At 33.9% G+C, this 20,023-nt stretch overlaps 2 protein-coding genes across 2 annotated transcripts; both read left to right on the top strand.

Annotated features, from left to right (window-relative positions):
* Nucleotides 1-5,338: 5,338 nt before the first annotated feature.
* LOC108991591 (beta-amylase 3, chloroplastic-like) lies at nucleotides 5,339-8,796 on the top strand. The gene is made up of 4 exons (XM_018965913.2): nucleotides 5,339-6,001; nucleotides 6,508-6,718; nucleotides 7,409-7,519; nucleotides 7,804-8,796. Exons 1-4 carry the CDS (start codon nucleotides 5,427-5,429, stop codon nucleotides 8,593-8,595), a joined length of 1,689 nt encoding a protein of 562 aa, XP_018821458.1. The 5' UTR covers nucleotides 5,339-5,426; the 3' UTR covers nucleotides 8,596-8,796.
* An 8,704-nt stretch (nucleotides 8,797-17,500) lies between these two features.
* Nucleotides 17,501-19,800, top strand: LOC108991592 (MATH domain and coiled-coil domain-containing protein At2g05420-like). The gene is made up of 6 exons (XM_018965914.2): nucleotides 17,501-17,608; nucleotides 18,286-18,430; nucleotides 18,522-18,691; nucleotides 18,831-19,116; nucleotides 19,204-19,376; nucleotides 19,551-19,800. The coding sequence occupies exons 1-6, from the start codon at nucleotides 17,584-17,586 to the stop codon at nucleotides 19,628-19,630; spliced, it is 879 nt and encodes a 292-aa protein (XP_018821459.1). The 5' UTR covers nucleotides 17,501-17,583; the 3' UTR covers nucleotides 19,631-19,800.
* Nucleotides 19,801-20,023: the final 223 nt, after the last annotated feature.

The raw sequence follows: 20,023 nt of genomic DNA, 5'->3' as shown, positions 1-20,023 counted from the left end.
AACATTAATCAAAGCAATGCATGCAATGTTTTCTGAGTACGTATCCTCTTATTCATTTTGTTTTTTTACCATTTCTACTCGTCCTAATTTTCTCCATTTTCTTTCACTTTCACTGGTACTTTCTCTTTCTTCGTTATCAATTTCAATTATATATTTTTTCTCAGTCGATCCCAATGCTTTTCACCAATGGAGAGAAACAAATTAGAGACGGAGAAATATTGAAGAGATAAGGTTTCACACACTCCACAAAAAAAAATTATAACGTTAGGCTTAGCTAAGAAGTACGTGGCCACATATATGCAGCTAAGCTCAAAAACCATATATACCTCTTGCATAAAGACCAAACTATATATCGATGTCAATGGGCCGGGGCACGCAAAAAGATTCGGATTTATCCTTTTATATACGTTAGAGTCCACGTGCTCAATCTTGCTTCTATTCGATCTACTCAGCTATGAATTGATGATCAATATCACCCACGCACGCACAATACTACTTCACACCTGATTACTACATTATAATCGGAGTCCACGTACACTTGTACACTCATTACAAGAAAATTATTTATTTATGATTAATTAATTCTAATAATCTTTTAATTGTAATAAATTATTCACAAAAATTCATTTTTCTTGTAGTGACCTTACTCTATTACGGCCTTATCATTCTAAGATGGTATATATGCTACAGGTCCTATAGTACTAGTACTACTCCCGCCCTTAAGGAATTATAGCTCAAACGTCTACGTATGAGTGGCCTTTTTTTTGGCCAATGCAACATTCTTTTGGCTAAGCGCACATTAGTATTGGATTGGCAATCCCATACTATTATAAGTAAGTCATGAAACTTTAATATGAAATGCCTTACTTTCTCATATATAGACAATGGGAGCGCTTGCACAAGTGTCCTTGCCAGGTCATGAGCACCTACATTTTATCGATGAAGGAATTTCCAAGTACTTTAAGGCCTTGTTTGTTTTCCAAAAACATCTCATCTCATCTCACCTCATTATTACATCTTTCTCAAATCTCCACACAAAATAAAATAAACAATTCAACTTTTTCAAATCCCAAAACAACAATAATATTAAAAAATATATTCTAACAATATTTTATTCAATTTTTTAACTTTAATCTCAACTCATCTCATCTCATCTCTGAAAACAAACGAGCCCTAAAACTAAATATTGTGGGAGTCTTGACTACGTACTACATGATGAACTAGTAGTACTACCTTGTTCAACATTCATATCCATGGGGCAGACCTTCCAAATATTATCATTATGGCTGTCAATTTTTTATAGACCCACGAACGCAACACATAATAAAAGGGCTAGCTAGGGTTGGATATAATTGGGTTTGGGTCGACTTGAATTTTATCAGATTAACTTTCGAGTTATGTCGGGTCAACCCATGGGTTCATGGGCCACAGATTAGTTGGGTCAACACGTGACCCAATACCTGGCCACCACATATTAATTTTAATTAGATATAGAATTTTAAATTGATAAAAAATATAAGTACTCCTGTTTTAGATATTTTCTTAAATTCTTCTTGTATATATGGCCTTTGTCTAGTTATATAATAATAGGATTAATGATAAAATATTTATGAATATTTCTCATTTCTTTTAAACGGATCAAAAGGATCTGACTAATTGGATAAACAAATGGGTCAATTCGTGAAATAATTGCATTGGGTTCGGGTTGAGATATTTGACGCGTTTAGTTGTGTTGGCTTCGGGTTGAATCGAAAATGACCCAAACCTGAATGACTCGACACGAACCGGTCAACACGATTGACATGCATGCAGCCCTGATGATTCTCGACTATGGCACAAGAGAATTCGCACTGAAACTCCATATACATGATTTATTTAGAAGTCAACCTTGTGCATAAAATTCAAATATAGATTACCCATAATATGAAAGCATGCCTAAAGCATGTAAAAAGGCTTATATTATATATATATATATATATATATATCTAGTCTATACTTAAAAGTGCCTATAATTTACTATTTATTACTGTTTATCAACAGTAATAAACAGTAAAAAAGTATTTTTTTCGCATGGCTTTCTGCTGTTTTTCGCATGGTTTTCTGATGATTCTCGACTATGGCACAAGAGAATTCGCACTGAAACTCCATATACATGATTTATTTAGAAGTCAACCTTGTGCATAAAATTCAAATATAGATTACCCATAATATGAAAGCATGCCTAAAGCATGTAAAAAGGCTTATATTATATATATATATATATATATATATATATCTAGTCTATACTTAAAAGCGCCTATAATTTACTATTTATTACTGTTTATCAACAGTAATAAACAGTAAAAAAGTATTTTTTTCACATGGTTTTCTGCTGTTTGTTACTGTTTATAAACAGTAATTATGAACAATATATTTTTTTTACATGTTTATTTAGTTTTTCTATTTCTTTTTGGGTTTATCCGTATGAATGTCAATGTGCAACGTAATACCACAATCGTGCGTGAGGAATGAGAGAGAAAAAAAAGAAAAGTAGGAAAAAATATTAATTTTTGAATTTTAAATTCCAACCCTTCATCTTTAATCTTCAGATTTAATTTAACGGTAGAAGTTTAAATATTGATTTAAACTAACATAAAATAGATAATTAAATTTTAAATATTATATCATACACTTAAAATTAACTTCAATTTATAAAATACTAATTTCTCATCATTAAATAAAAGATAAAGTTTTACTGAATATTAAATAAATGATGAAATTTTGTTAAATATTTTTAAAAAAGTATAACAATATAAATAATTAGAGTTTTAACATAATTTAAATATGATAATATTCTTAATTAACTAAGAAGAACTGATACAACTAATGAAGAAGTAGCCTAAAAATATATCCTGAATGTGTATTTCGCTTTTTTATTTTTTATTTTTTTCATGTATTTTTTTAATCATCATAAACATTTTAAAAGAAAATAAAAAATTTACAAAATTATTAAAAAAATACTTCTTCAATCACTAGATTAAAAAAAAAAATTAAAAAAAAAAAAATAGGCAAACGTCCCTAGCTTGGACGGTACCTACTGCTAGTATGTATATATACATATATAAAAGAGAATCCGCCGAGCAATTATTTATTTATTTTTTAAATAAAGCTTGACCTTGAGGCATCTTAATTCCTTCACACTTGTATTTATAAGAGATGATAATTAATTATATATATGGCGCTCCAAAATCAGTGGTAGGAATTCGCATGACAGATGCGACTTTTGTTCCCATCGGCCGCCAAGATTAAATGGAGCCCATCAACGCTCCGACTGTCGTTTTAAAAGGAAAAAAGTGTATGGTGATCCTTTATTGGGAGGTTAAAGGCCATTTGGATTGTTACAAACTTCCAAGCAAGCATATACAGATCAAAGAAGGATTCAAGAAAACGAAAGCAAAAGACATGGCCACAGCCACATGCAGCCAGGCGCGCGAGTATTGTCCGTCCTTTGAGAGAGCCTTCTGGTCCTTCTTATCCTAACCAAACCAAAACCAAGAAAATTTATTAAAATTTCTTTGATTTTTTTCATCCACATATACTACAAGAAAACAACTTATTTCCTGCCAGCTATTTCCTGCCAAAAAGATTATTTTCTGTTAAAATGAATCTATTTTTGTCTCAAATAGTCATTCTAGTCGCAAATAATTTATCTCAAATGCCCTATTTTTTTGTAGTGATAAAAGCATTATGAAGGACAGAACATGACATACGTAGACAACCGAGAACCAAGCAGGCCTTTATTTTTTCTACTTTAATTCCTTACATTGTGGCAAAACAAAACCATCCGTTAGTTATCAGACCCAAGAGATAATGGTCCAGAAAATTACAGACTCATATCTATTAGGTACGTTATATATACGTTCATATCTTTTTACATCGACGAGTGACTAAAAACGTCAGTAGTACTCATGCATAAACTTACTTTGTTGTTTTCCATGCATCTTTCTCATGCCTCTAAAACTTTTAGTTGTTTACTATTAATTTCGAGAAAATTTACTTATATATGTGTCCTTTTTAATCATGCACGTACGCACGTAAAAAAATTTATGAGTCTAACTCATCTCATAAAATCGGTTTTATAAAAAAATGTTGTTCATTCTTTATAAATATGCTTAAGACATTGTCTATAGATAATAAGAGATTATTTCTCAACACCCTCCCTCACATGCAGACTGGTATTTTTTCTGCTCCTTGTTACGAGATTAGTGTGACCCTCATTCATCCTGTGACAGACTCTGTTACCTTGTGAAATCATAACTTATCCCAAAATGTTAAGTTGATGGGAATAGACAGATTTTATTATTTATTTTATATCTTAACATTCCTGCTCACATGTAGGTCAGACTCCCCCCAAATGGGTGGTCCAACATGTGAAATATTTAATTAAATGAGATAGAGTCAATGTTCGAACTCAGGACATCTACTCTGATACCATGTCAAATCATCACTTGTCTCAAAAGTTTAAATTGATGAGAAGATGTAAATTTTATTATTTATTTTATGTCTTAACAATATATTCAATTATAGTACGTACTGATCGATCTCACAACTACTCACGAGGTATAAATCATCAACATCGATCTATCCAAACTTTTTTTCCAAGGTTCATCAAGAAATATAAACCAGAAAAATTAATATTACGTAAAATCAAACATTAATAAAAGTAAAAAAAGGTTATGAAATTTATAGTTGTTCTTATAATCTGCTGTTTTTTTTCCAGTAATCCAACCTCCTACCATATATGATCATGAGATTACCCTGACTCATGATCATCTAGGATAAACACCCAACTCGTTGACTAGGACAGGTACAACTAGCGGCAGCTGTTAAGTCAAAATATCAAGGGTTTGCATGCACACCTCTTTTAGATATTTAAAATTCTCTATCTGGTTAGATATTAAAGCTTCATTTAATATCTGGTTAGATATAAAAGCTTCATTTACGTTGCATGCAGGGATCTTTTAGCTTGTACACGTGTTTAGAAAGGAATAAATCTAGCTACCACATTCAAATTCCCGATCGAACATTCTCATGTACTATACAAAGTATATTGCATCCATAATCATAGGCAATTAATTACATATTAATGATGAGGTTCGTAAATTTTAGGGAATTTAATATAGATAGGAATGACAATGTGTAACCGCGTATAGCGAAAATGACCCAGCTTGAAAAAGCGAGCTGACTATATATGTATTGCTTTGATTTTTGCGCACTTTTTCCTTTCTAAATTAACAAGAGCCCACCAACGTTGTCTGTTTCAAAGATCCTACAAGCACTCTCGATCGAGGTTCTCTTTTATAAATATACACCACAGCCTCCTTCATCCATTCCCACATCTCTCTCTTCTTTTTTTTCTCAAAAACACCACGTTCGAAAGAAAAAAAATGACTTTAACACTACGTTCCTCGACTTCATTTATCAATCTCAAAGATACCAAGAGCCCGAAAACTCCCGATCACGATCAATTCACCGGCACAATTTGCTTTGCGCAAACTAAGCCGTCGTGCCGCATCCGGGTGATCAAGAGCTCGATGAAATTAGAAGCGCAGCTCTCGCTCGAGAAGACGACCGTGAATGGCGCCGAAGGGTACTGGGGAAATGATCATCATGATCATGAAAAGCGAGAAAAGCTTCATGCGCTCTCTTCAGGGGGGCATAATCAGGATGGAAACGATTCAAGGGTTCCTGTGTTTGTGATGCTGCCACTTGACACAATAACGCACGGAGGGAACTTGAACAAGCCGCGAGCAATGAATGCAAGCCTGATGGCGTTGAAGAGTGCAGGAGTGGAAGGAGTTATGGTGGATGCATGGTGGGGGTTGGTGGAGAAAGATGGACCACGCAGGTACAACTGGGAAGGCTATGCTGAGCTTGTGCAAATGGTTCAAAAGCATGGCTTGAAGCTCCAAGTTGTCATGTCTTTTCATCAGTGTGGAGGGAATGTTGGAGACTCTTGCAGGTATATATATTAATTAATTTGCAGTTCATATATTCTTTCTGCTTGTTCTCAAAGGATGAGATTTATAAATATATTTACTTGTTCTCTTTTTGGACAGATATTTTACCATTTGATTTATTTTTCATTTAATTTAGATTTGGTCTTGTGTTATCTGATATTGAATGTTTGTGGATGTGGTTTTATTTGAGAATTTCAATACCAATAAATTGTGTTGAGCAATTACTAGATACTATCTTATATCTAATATAAATACAACTATATATTTTACCACCAATTTTAGAATTATTCAACATGATAGTGTCATTTAAAATACCAACTAGTTTTTCAGCTTATTTAAATACATTCCATTTAAAAAAAAAAGTTGTAAAAAAAGTTGTGTATGTCTCATTCTTCTTCTAATTTAATTAATATTTTATTTTCTGAGATAGAGTAATAAATATTTTTAACTCCTGATAACCAATTTAATTAATTATTTTATCTTTGAATTATAAATATTAATATTGCAGCATTCCTCTACCTCCATGGGTGCTAGAAGAAATAAGCAAGAACCCAGAACTAGTGTACACAGACAGATCAGGGAGGAGGAATCCTGAGTACATAAGCTTGGGTTGTGATTCACTACCTGTTCTTAGAGGAAGAACACCCATACAGGTCTACAGTGACTACATGAGGAGCTTCCGTGACAGATTCAGAGATTTCTTGGGCGATGTTATTATGGTACGTAATTGATAAGCATCTACAAACATCTATCTATCTTTTTATGGAGTGGCCCAGCTAGATATGTTTGGCAGTCGTAAGTGAAATGAGATTCAAAATTTTTATTTTATTATTATAAATTTTTCAATTTTTTATATAAAATATAATAAATAATTTAATTTTTTTAAATCTCAATTCAATTTTTTTAAATTTTTAAATAATAATAATATTAAAAAATAATATTTTAAACTTTCATTTAAAATAAAAAATTATTGTCTCACTGTCCAAACCTATTCAAATCTCTTTGACTAATTAGCATATTAGGCAAGTTTCATAAAGAATTATTCACTAGTAAAAACGCATAAATTCTGGTTGGTTCGTGATCTCTTTTCTTCTTTAATTCAAAATAAAGGTAAATCAAGCTTTGAAACTTAATAAAAAAACAAAATGATGGCTACGATGTGATGAACTTTACATAGAATTATTTAGAAAGGTATAAAAAAATAAAAATCCTGTTTTGGCACGACTAATGATGATCTTTACGTTGAATTCATCCACCTATAATTAGCTTAGTCCTTTATTTAATTGACAGCAGTAGGCTGTAGGATCTCACTTTGTAATGATATCATTTTCAAACAGTACCAAGAAATGAGATAATTTCTTTCAGCTTTAGGAACTCAAAATCATCATTTTATTTTTTATTTTTTGCAGGAAATTCAAGTGGGAATGGGTCCTTGTGGGGAGCTCAGATATCCATCTTATCCAGAGAGCAATGGAACTTGGAGGTTTCCTGGAATTGGAGAGTTTCAATGCTATGACAAGGTATATTGAATACAAAAGAAAGAACCATGCTGGAAAAAGGAAAAATCGATCATATAGTAAATTAGGAGCTGGAAAGAGGAAAAATGGATCGATCATATACGTTGGTCCCAAATATATGGCTCATAAATTACACTATTTGTGCTAAACCTTATTGACAACATAAGAAAGAAACATGCATAGATAATGACCAACATTAATAATATCATATACGTAATAGATCATAGAATTAAGCCATGTTTATATAATTATATTCTTATACAAGCTGCTGCTTGTATCTGATGCAGTATATGAGAGCTTCCCTGCAAGCAGCAGCAGAAGCGATGGGGAAGAAAGACTGGGGAACAAGTGGACCCCATGACTGTGGCCAGTACAATCAATTTCCAGAGGATACTGGATTTTTCCGTAGGGATGGAACATGGAATAGCGAGTATGCACACTTCTTTCTCGAGTGGTACTCTGGAAAACTACTAGAGCACGGTGATAGAATCCTTGCTTCTGCAGAAGGAGTATTTCGAGGAACTGGAGCAAAACTTTCTGGGAAAGTAGCTGGAATCCACTGGCATTATAGAACAAGGTCACATGCTGCTGAATTAACAGCTGGATACTACAATACTAGACATCACGATGGCTACCTTCCAATTGCACGAATGCTGGGAAAACATGGAGTTGTATTGAACTTCACATGCATGGAAATGAAAGATGGAGAACAGCCCGGGAATGCAAGCAGTTCACCTCAAGGGTTAGTTCGGCAAGTAAAGATGGCAACTAGGAGGGCAAGGATAGAACTTGCAGGGGAAAATGCTCTGGAGAGGTATGATGCAAGTGCATATGGACAAGTTTTGGAGACAAGTAGGTCAGATTCTGGGAATGGATTGTGTGCATTCACATACTTAAGAATGAATAAGAGGTTGTTTGAACAGGAGAATTGGCGGCATCTAGTGCACTTTGTGAAAAGCATGTCTGAAGGTGGTCGAAACACGAAACTTTCTGATTCTGACTCCAGCGGGACAAACCTCTACGTTGGATTCATCAAAGAGAAGACTCTGAAGAATACTAAAGAGGTTGCTCTTGTGTAAAGAGTATATATATATAGGCATGACCAATATTGTAACGATGCATATAATATAGCTTAGTGCATACTATAATCATGTAGAGAAAAAAGGAAAATACAAGTGAAAAAACTGAGACACATGCATATACGCTATAACATCGATCTCCTATGCTTAGTTTGATCAGATGGTTAATTAACACATCTGCAATACGCTAATGCAGTGAAATTTAGGGCCTAGTTTTTTAAGGCATTGAGTTGTCTGGTGCCTACAGCATAGTAGGTATTTATTTGACAAACAACTATTTTGCTTAAAGTTCTCCCAGACTTTCATTTATTTAGTTTTAATGTTTCTAAGGTCCGAAAGTACTTTAAGCTGTTTCAATATTAGTGCATGCATTGTCGTTCTTCAAGTTGAGATTTTTACATGTAATCTTTTTTAAGTAAATAGAGGACATTTTTTTCATCTTAAGCGTGCCAATTGATATATAGAGCACAAAGAAAAACACAGATCAAGGTTGTAATGCCCCGGTCCTGCGGGTCCGGAAAATTAACTCATGTCACATAAAAATCATTTTCCATCTACATAGTACATGCTATAATTTTTCTCTATCGCACAAAATACTCATTAATTCACATCAAATACTCCAGTATAATTATTCTAAGACAATACAAAGTCTTAATATAAACATTAACCTCCCAACAAATCAGATCATCAGAGCACAACAAACTTACTGAATGAAAATCCTCAATACTCATATAAACCTTCTATGCTTAAACCATCATTTTTAACTCCTCTCACCCATGCTCCATATTCTTGATCCTCAACTGGAACATTCAAATCATCTGAAAAATATTGTGGAGATAAGGGGTGAGTTATCAACAACTCAGTAAGCAAAGAACATATCCTAGTATGTAAACATGAGTCATTTTTAAAAAGTTTAGTATGCATAAACAAAACATTTCATTTTTATATGCACATCTCAAAACGTATTATCAAAAAAATCAGAGTGATTTTTCCATCTCTTCATATATATATATATATATATATATAAACATTTTCTTATCCAAAAGCCATTTTCATGTTCAAAAACAATTTTCATGTTAAAAAACGCTTTGGCATAACATAACATAACTGAACATCTTCATCTTATCATATCATATCGTATCGCATCATGTCATATCATATACCATGTTTAACCCTCGTGGTAGGGTTGTGCTATCCCCGATGGCCAAACTAGGCAGTATCATATTGTGAAACTTCTCATTTTTCATTCTCGGAGCCCCGAGTGTACATACATGAAAGAACACATAAAAGACCACTTTGTTTCCAAAGTGAGTGCACTCATATCATATCATATCATGTTGGTACCAACCATATCACGTGAACCAGTATCATCATATCAGAACTATATTCAGAATCAGAATCAGAACAGATAAGTATGCCAAAGGTTTTTCATATCCATATCATATCAAACCACGTGTTGAACATATTCATATCATTTCCATTTGATCGTAAACAAACTCAAATCATTTTCATATCATATGTACAAAAATTCACAGATATCGTATTCGCTCTTTTGCACATTTTAGAAACATGTCAAATATTGCTCATGTCTACACATTTCATGTCAAAAACATTTATTTTCTCTTTCATATGTATCTTATGAGTGAATGTAAAACATATACTGAGGTTATTTTTCACTTTTTCATTTTAAAATAATTTGCACATTTTTACAAACCAACCTCAGTTCATTTCTTTTTATGCAAATTTAGCATAGGAACCTCGCTTACCTGGACTTCTTAGCTTTTCAAAAATTTCCTTAACAATGCCGAACAAAATTAATCATCACTTATAAGATAATCACGTAAATTTCCATAAATTTTCAATCAATCTCGTATTTCGATATTCAAACCTAAACTTCTAAAATAATCTATTTTTAATTCCTCAAAATCCGAAATTCTCATTATTCCTAATATATCAACATCACTTTCTAAACTCATCAATATCCAACTTACTAATTCCAACTAAAACATTAAATTCTAACTTATTTACGACTGAGATCTTACTATAATTTATAAAACCAAATAACATAATTATATTGAAATCATCATAAGTAGAAAATCATACTTTTGTTTAAATAAAAAAAATATTCTTTTAAAAGGATTCAAAATAAGATTTTGCACTTACCGATTTCTTCAAAATTCATCAGTATTTACATAATAAATATTCAGTTAAAATATCAGTCTTTTACAAAATCAACTTAACAGTATTAAATCCACACGTCTACTCCCAAATAAAAAAACATACTTTGCAACCCATATAATATACTCATGATTTCAAACCCAAAGAACATAATATAAACTCATTAAACTAAATACCCGAAACAATAAATCTGGAGGCATACTAAAAGGGGTAAAAAGGTAATAGTACTTCCTACTATTTGGTTAACCTAAGTTACATATATATATATATATATATATATTTATATAACTTATAAGAACAAAGCCAGAGGAACAAAACACACGGACTATAACTTAGTATGCAGCGGCAGGGACTTACCCCAAGGAGATTGAGACAAGCGTGGAGGGGTACGGGGCGACGGGGCTGGCTGGCAGGACAGTGGTGGCGCGACTGAAGAGCAAGAGTGTGGTGGAGATGCCATAAAGCTAGGCTGAGCACGAGAGAAAAAAGAGAGGGTGAGGTGAGCGAGCAAGAGGGCAGGGTGAAAAGAGTAAACCAAGAGAGATACTCACCAAGAGGGGTTGCTACAGGGTGAGGTGGCCTAAGGGTGTCCAGCGCCCTTTTCCGTGTGGGTGGCAACGACTTGGAGTGGCTGGTGCGGTGCAGTGGGTGGATCTCTGTTTCGGGTGGCTAGAAACATGGGAGTTTCATGGATTGCAACAGAGGCTACGGGAGGCGTTGAGTGGTGGCTGGAGGTGACGGGACCATGGCTGGCAGCGTGGTTGGCAGGTTGATGGCACACGGTGGAGGAAACACTCCTCTGTTTCTTGGTGTAAAAATAGGGGTGGTGGTTTTTACTGGATGCAAACCGAGCCCTTCAATTTGGTGTTTTACGAAGAAGCGATGGCTGGTTGCGTGAAGAGAGGGCAACGAAAATGAATCTAGGGTTGAGAAATGCTTAACATATATATAGACTATAAGTAGGAAACAGATCAAACCTAAATAAAAGGGATGGGGGAACGTGCATGAAAATGGCAAAAAATGGCGTGAACCCATGCGACGTGGACTTTGAAAACGTTTCCCATGGACCTGGGCCTGGGCCTTGCAGTGGGCTGGGTCTTACAAAGGCCATTGCTTAAAGTGGCATTAATGTAGCAAATTGGTTCATATGGATAGAAATGAAATAAATGGCTAGTCCATTTTCTCCAAGAAAATGCCTGGGAAACTTGCATCGATCATACAATATTAAATGTTGGCCAGCCATAAATTATAAGCTGAAAAATAATGCTTAATAAATTCAAAGAATGCTTTTCAGTAGTAGCAACACAACGTTGGCTGGCCTATATATATATATATAGCTTCTATATATAATCGATGCCAAATATTATATAATCTGTGAAAAGAATACATTATACACAAAGTGACATGAGGATAATATGCCAAAGTTTGAGAATTAACATCAGCAGGACAATAAACTCCACAAGGATTACATAATAAATTCAAAGAATGCTTTTCAGTAGTACTAACACAGTAACACCCCGTATTTTAGTGTATTTTTTTAATTGAATGATTATTTGTTATTAATTTAAAAATTGATTCTCTTGTTTTAAATTTATAGATTTTAGTGGGTTTATTTTTATGATTTTTATTAATTTGTGAAAATTAAATTTGACATGTTTCCTTAATATTAATAATTGTTATGCATTTAAATTTCTCTTAATTTAAATTAGTTTGTGGGTTTTAAAATTATTGTATTGTTGGGTTTAATTATTTTATTTTATTTAGTCACTGTGTTTAAATTTATTTTATTTAAAACTGTTGTGTTGAAATAATTTTTCGTTGGAATTTTGTGACCCAAGTTGTGAGTTTTAGACCTCATTTATTTCCCTTCATTTTTCTTTTTCCATTTTCTTTTTCTCTTTTCTCTTTTTTCTTCTTTTTTTTTTCCTTTCCTTTTCCGGAACTGCTCCCTCCCGCGCGCGACGCCCTCTCCCCGTGCGTTTTCCTTCCTTTCCCAGCCCGCTGCCATGCGCCTTCATCCAGCGACACTGCCCAGCCCACGGCCTTCCCCACGCTCCGGCGACCACCTCCCTTCAATCTCAGCCCCTCTAGCGTCACTGTCTACCCCCACGCGCAACACTATGCCGCGGCGTTCCTTGTGCTCACGAGCCGCCGTCGCGCCACCATTTCTTTACTACTTCATCCTCGACCTCCTACCAACCTAGTGCATCCATCATTGGCTCCGATCTGTCACCGGTGAAGTCCCATCTATCTCCATCTCCGATTTGAGCATTTTGGCCTTAAACCGCCGTCCACGCTGCCACCCACGGCCAACCACTACCACCACTAGCTTCACCGACATCCCTAAGCCCTACCCTAACAATCTCGGGTCTTGGTTTGTCACCATTCAAAAGTGGGTTTTTGAGACCCATGGCCACACTGCTTTTGGCACTGTTTTGTTGCTACGTTGCCGCTTCTAGCATCTCCGTGACCTTTCAAAAATTATATTATAGCATTGTAAGAATTTTCTTAAAGAACTTTTGAGATTTAAATGTATTTTCGCGCTAACTCATATTTACTGTGAATTGGTTGGTTGTGCCGGACTGAGTCCGAGGAGTAAGGGGGTCGGTTGGATAAAATGATGGAATTGTTGATGTGATTGGTTTATGCTATGAGATTTGTTGGCTGTTTCGAGTTTAAATATTGATGTTTTGTGTTTGATGTGGATTATGGTGGATATTGATGATTTTAGGAAGTGATGATATATTTTGGGATTATGAACGTTTTAAGTTTTGACGAATTAAAATAGGTTATCTAAGAAGCTTAGGCTTAAATATCGAAATCCTTGATTGATTGAAAACATATAGAAATTATGTGATTATTTTTATAGGTGACGATTTATAGTCGACTCGACATTTTTGAGGAAATTTCTGAAAAACTAATTTGTCCAGGTAAGCGGGGTTCATATACTAGTTTTGCATAAAAGAAATTAAATGAGGTTGACTTTGAAAATAGGCTTGTTTGTTTCATTAAAAGAACTATGAAAACGACCCCAGATGTTTATTCTGCATATGCATAAACTCAATGTAAGAGAAAATATTTTTCTGTCATGACTGGTATAGACATGAGTTAGTTTTGTGTATTTTGTTTCTGAACTATGCAAAAGAGCGAATATGAAAATCTAAAAGTTTTGTTATGAACAAATGAAAATATTTTGATTTTGTTTATCTCGAACATGTGAAGTGATCTAAAGCTATTAAGTATTTTGTTTTGATATGATGTGTCATCTGAAAACCTTGGCATGAAGTTCTGATTTTGTATATGATGGTGATCTGATTCCAATGATATCTGTTCTGTTTTCTGTTAAGGCCCAGCCACGGGTATAATGGTGGTTTATAACCCTACCACGGGGGTGAAACATGGAATATGGTCCAGTCACGGGTATAATGGTGGTTTATAACCCTACCACGGGGGTGAAACATGGAATATGGCCCAGCCACGGGTATAATGGTGGTTTATAACCCTACCACGGGAGTGAAACATGAAATATGGCCCAGCCATGGGTATAATGGTGATTTATAACCCTACCACATGGGTTAAACATGGTATTTGTCCCGATGTGATGCTAAGAGATGATATGATTATAATGTTTCAGTTTGGAAATGCCAATGGATTTTTTTTTTGGGAACAAGTTTGTTTTTCTGAAAATTTCGCTCTGATGTTTTGTAACAAGCTTTGTTTATGCATTCTGAAAGAAAATATGTTGTTTTTGCATTCTAAAAGAAAATTTGTTGTTTCTGCTTTCTGAAAGTAAATGTCTTGTTCTGCATACCGAACTTTATAAATGCTCATGTTTACATGCTAGTATATGCTCTCTGCTTACTGAGTTGTTGATAACTCACCCCCTTATCTCCATAATATTTTTCAGATATTATGATGGTTCAGCTGATGATCAAGATATTGAGGCATTGGGTGAAATGATTTAAGTGTAGTGGTTCAAGCATAGGAAGTTTTTATGAGTATTTGTCGAATTTTATTAAGAAATTTTATTGTGTTGTGATGACTTGGCATTTTGAAAAATTGGTTATATTGAGGAAATTAGATTGAATCAAATTTTCTAAATGATATTGAAAATTTGGAGTCTATTTTTTATATTGTTTGAATGTGAATTGAAGTGCTAGGAAGTAACTTTCCGACCCGTGCGGGACCGGGGCGTTACAAACACAACGTTGGTTGGCCTATATATAGAGCTTCTATATATAATCGATGCGAAATATTATATAATCTGTGAAAAAGCATACATTGTACACAAAGTGACCTGAGGATAATTAATATGCCAAAGTTTGAGAATTAACATCAGCCGGACAATAAACTCCACAAGGATTACATAATGCAAATGTGGACATTTACGACGATAAGAAATCAGCCCTTTTTTAATGCTCAAATTCTTCGCAAATACCTCCAATAATCGTTGCACTTGATCATTCGCGGTGATTTTTAATTTCCTGCATTTTCGACGAAATTAAAATGACATTTTTGAGAAATTTCAGCAATTAGAAAAATCATCGCAAAAACTACTATTTCCAGCAACTTTTTTCCGTTGTAAATGTCTAAAAAATCGACAGAAATGGCTTTTTCGTTTACCATTAAAATCGTTGAGAAAAGTAAATTGCGGCGATACAGTTCGTGGCAAAATGTTAAAAAAAGGCTGCAAATAGACCAATATTTTTTCCAGATCGCCATTACTTATTTCCAGCTGGTAAGTTCCGTCGATAAAAACTTTTTGCGGCAATATTAGATCACGGCAAATATGTTTATTCTACAAAAAAAACTTATTTGCGGCAAAGTTTACTCACGGGAAAAGGTGTTTCAGAAAATTAAAAAAAAATACACAAAACAGAATAGAGAAAAAATATAATACACATCCGAATTATATGTTCTTGCTCAAAAAAACAATTGTACAAGTGGGAAGTACAAAACCAGACTTACAAATAATCTAAAAACCAATAACTAACTAACTTTCTTAGCTTTAAAAACTTGCTCCCTTCTGGTAGGTTCTATTCCTAATCCTGCGCATGAAACTAGGACCAAGTATGTTTCTTGCCCAGTCTGCAAGACATCAATTATCATATTAAAAACACTGAAAATATATCTATAAGTCATTCTCCCAATATGAAGCTAGCACAATAAGTTATGTGCAGCATTTATTATTGTGTTACTGACACATCTTTTACCTCTCTTCCTTCTGTCTTATTGATTCTCACATTGATACAAACATAATTTAAATAATGTACAGGCATTCAAAACAACAAAACATGATTTTGATTGCAATTGCATAGTGACATCTGGCAAGCAGTTTACTTCTACATTTCTAGTTGATTAATCAGTGAACAATAATTATGATGTCGTTTCTTCTAGTACAGTTGCATGAGTTGATTTGCTTCAAAAGTCATTAGGCTTGGTTGACAAGGTTCAGAAAAAGATAGCTTTAATCAATGAAAATATGGACTTGTAAGCACTAATAACTAAAAGTAAAATGAATTTCATGTTATGCATTTTCTACTGCAACTAAATTTTGACATCTGTGCTTCCAGTTAGTTTGAGAAGAAGGGGTTTTATAGCCATATATTCAGAAGTACATTAAATTTTTGTGTCATGCTCAATTCTTAAAATAATTAAACATATAGATTTTCCTTCAAGCAAGATTGAAGAAATTCTGGTTTGCTTTCAAGACTAAATCCAAAATTTTGAAAACTTTGAAAACCTCCCATCTAATCATTACAATTGTTTTAAATTTCTACACAAAATAAAATAAACAATTCAAGTTTTTTAAATCCCAAAACAAAAATAATATTAAAAAATATATTCTAACAATATTTTATTCAACTTTTTAACTTTAATTTAATCTCATCTTATCTCTAAAAACGTCTCCAAAAACCTTTTGAGACGGACCTTTTGGAACGAAATAGAGATGAAATTTTTTCGTGTCTAAAAATGCATTCTCTTCTAGTGAATTGGATTATTAGGCACCACATCATCACAACAATCTTTATTGCTCTATAAATCTCTAAAAATTCCAACTAAATCAATAGTATCAATTACAATTTTGTCTAATTATGATCTAAAAAGCTCAATTAAGTCTAAAGAGTTTCGGTTCTTTTAAGGATCATAATGTGACATAACTAGCTTAATCCATTAAGTACCAATATCTTCTTAATTACTAGATCGCTATGCCGAGATTTTCAAGTGATTCCTTGACTTATATATTCTTTTGGTGTATCACAAAATTAAACTTGCCCAGAAAATAATGTTCACAAAAACAAAACTAGTGTAATTAATGATGATCAGGTCGTAGAGCTTGAATGCCGTAGCCCAGGTAACCATTCTAGCTGGTTAAATGCTGCCAATTAAAAACTTTTAATTTGGTCTCCTAGAATCAGGATTTATCAAATGCAAAGCAAGAATATACGAAAAGTAAGGGAAAAGATCACCAAGGCCAAAAGATTTATTTTTTTATTTAAAAAATAAAACTAACTGAAAAGGTTGCTGAAACAAAAAAGAATATTACATTACTTGGCCTTGCGTCTCATCAATTTGCTTTTATCCCAGTTTTGTAATTGACGTTAGAATCTTAAATTTCTTAATGGTCATGTACGTGAGTAAACCTAGGAGATTTACGATGGAATATTGTACGTAGCATATATATATATTGAGAGAGAGAGATAGAGAGAGAGTAGAGCAACAAGAACGATAGGGTTCACATCTTTCGATCGCAAAGGAACACACAAAAGCAGATTTTCAGATTAATTAACGTTAAAATCTCCTATCAACATGGCGGCCATCCTCTCCCGGCCTGGTATGCCCTCTCTCTCTCTCTCTCTCTCTCAGCCATGATCTCTCTCACAAAAGAAGATCACCCAAGCAGATTTATGATGGCCGGGGTTTTTTTTTTAAGTTCTATTTTGTATTTTTTGAGTATATTCTGCCGTAGGTACGTGCAGGGTTGTGCATGCATATATGTCGAGTATAATTTTTTAATAAGTATAACTGAAGGCCAGAAGCTGAAAGAATATAATTATCAACATGCTTAAAGACTTGTAAGATATTAATATGCAGTTCGTGATTATCAAATGAGATTATTATTTCCAATAATTACTTCTCTAATGAAAGTACACAAGTTCTTTCGGAATTCTGGGTGTGAATTAAGAAAAACTCGGATCGGAGATCAGTAAAGTGGAGGTAGCTAAAGGGATTCAAATTAAAGATGATATATATTTAATTGAGAAAAATATTTTCTTTAGCTTTTTGAAACTTGTTGGGTTAAACTGATATTCTAAGGCATTTGTACCACATAGTACTACTTATATGACATAATTTGATTTTGAAGATAAATTTTAAAATTTAAATTTTACAAATCAAAGTTTACCATTTAAATCATGATGTAGATGGATGGTGTGCTTTATACACTGGTTTATTGTAAAACATGTTAAATGCACTGTGATGATATTATCTAAAAATTTCAACCATCAACAGAAGTGACAAGATTAATTACGAGAGATCTGCCACCAGCTCACTACACATTCAAGATTGAATCATTCTCAAAAATCATAAAGATATTTCCAGGGGACAAAGAGCCCAAGTATGACTCAGAGGTTTTCGAAATTGGTGGCTATAAATGGTATGCATATATGAATCCCTTAATTTGTTCTTGCCATCCTGTCAGGTCCGGTTTTAATGGCCTTTTGGTTCTGATCTAAATCTTGAATTAGGAAATTATCTTTCTACCCAAGTGGAAGAAAAGAATGCGACGGCGATGGATATATTTCACTCTACTTGGTGATTGAAGATACAGATTCTTTACCTCTTGGTTGGGAGGTTAATGCAATGTTCAAATTGTTTGTGTTGGATCAGATTCGGGGCGAGTACTCTACCCTCCAAGGTAGCTCATGTTTGTCTGATATTAATGTATGAATAAACTATGTACGTGCAATTTAAGAATTCTCTTGCCCTTAGTGTTTTTTTCCTTGTTCTTTCACTTAATTTGTTTTAATATAATTAAACTTTTTTCCTCTATATAGATGATCATAATGGGAAAATAAGGCGTTTTCATGCAATGAAAACTGAATGGGGATTTGCTCAATTTCTCCGCCTTAATATGTTTGACTATGCCCGAAATGGATTCCTTCTTGATGACTCCTGCGTATTTGGTGCTGAGGTTTTTGTCATAAAATGTACTGGTAAGGGGGAGCGTATGTCCATTTTGAGTTCTCCAATCACAGGTTACTGCCGTTGGGACATTGGAAGGTTTTCAGCAATAAATGTGGAATCTTTGTCAAAAGAGTTCAGAGTTGGGGAACGTAAATGGTATGTGTCATTCTAGCTGATATATTTATGCATGTATTAATTGTTCCCTAATTTTTTTACCTCTATTTCCATTGATCATGAACACAGGGAGTTGAAGCTATATCCGAGAGCAGTTTCAACTGACGATGGTGAAAGCTATATCAAGTTGTTTTTATCATTGTCTGATTGGGAAACTCCTCCCCCAAAAGGAAAATTGTATGCTGAATATACTCTACGTGTAAGGGACCGAAGGGTGGATGGAGAACATGTGGAAGTAACAGGTGAGCTCCCATTTTGGTATCTTGTTATACAAACATGAAAAGGTACTCTTGGTGCAATAGATAGATTGTGATTAGCAAAACTCTAGATGATATTCTAATGGTTGAAAGTAGTACTTCCATTGAGGAAAAATGATGTACGTTTTGGTTATTCATTGAATGCTCTTTAATTTGCAGATTGTAATTGGTTTTCTACCTCAACAAGGGGATATAATATCTGTGGTCAAGAAATTTTAATGAAAAAGAAGATGAAGTAGGCTACAGCTTTAATGGTTGAACTTGTACTGATACATAGAAAAACTACTCTACATGACATGATGTATATCAAGGGCTTTAGTAACATTCAAGTCGTAACTTGTAGCCTCGGGGCTTGTATTAATTATTTTATTCTTGCATTTGGCTTCAAATTCATTAAAGAATATGTATTTAGGTCTGTTCATTCAGACCGAATTTTTTCCTAGCCCGGTCTAGAACCAGGATAACCGGGTTCCGGTTACAGGTTCTAGCCCGGGTACCGCATTATAAAACCCTGATGGCTTCAAAATCATTATAGAAGATGTATTGAAAATTTTATTAGTAAAACCGAAAAAACTACCTAACCAATATAATAATCAATGGAAGCTCATTCCATTGTATACAATGACATGACT

Source organism: Juglans regia, chromosome 2 (assembly GCF_001411555.2).
Source record: "Juglans regia cultivar Chandler chromosome 2, Walnut 2.0, whole genome shotgun sequence".
NCBI classification, from domain to species: Eukaryota; Viridiplantae; Streptophyta; class Magnoliopsida; order Fagales; family Juglandaceae; genus Juglans; species Juglans regia.
The sequence above is the reverse complement of the archived record's forward strand: the minus strand, read 5'-3'. Positions and strand labels throughout refer to the sequence as shown.

What these genes read in the sequence shown, in the direction of transcription:
- LOC108991591 (XM_018965913.2), top strand. Translation starts at nt 5,427, where the DNA reads ATGACTTTAACACTACGTTCCTCGACTTCATTTATCAATCTCAAAGAT. An exon ending in AATGTTGGAGACTCTTGCAG is followed by an intron (nt 6,002 to 6,507) that starts GTATATATATTA and finishes TTAATATTGCAG; the next exon opens with CATTCCTCTACCTCCATGGG. An exon ending in AGTTTCAATGCTATGACAAG is followed by an intron (nt 7,520 to 7,803) that starts GTATATTGAATA and finishes TATCTGATGCAG; the next exon opens with TATATGAGAGCTTCCCTGCA.
- LOC108991592 (XM_018965914.2), top strand. Translation starts at nt 17,584, where the DNA reads ATGGCGGCCATCCTCTCCCGGCCTG. An exon ending in GGCCATCCTCTCCCGGCCTG is followed by an intron (nt 17,609 to 18,285) that starts GTATGCCCTCTC and finishes AACCATCAACAG; the next exon opens with AAGTGACAAGATTAATTACG. An exon ending in GAAATTGGTGGCTATAAATG is followed by an intron (nt 18,431 to 18,521) that starts GTATGCATATAT and finishes ATCTTGAATTAG; the next exon opens with GAAATTATCTTTCTACCCAA.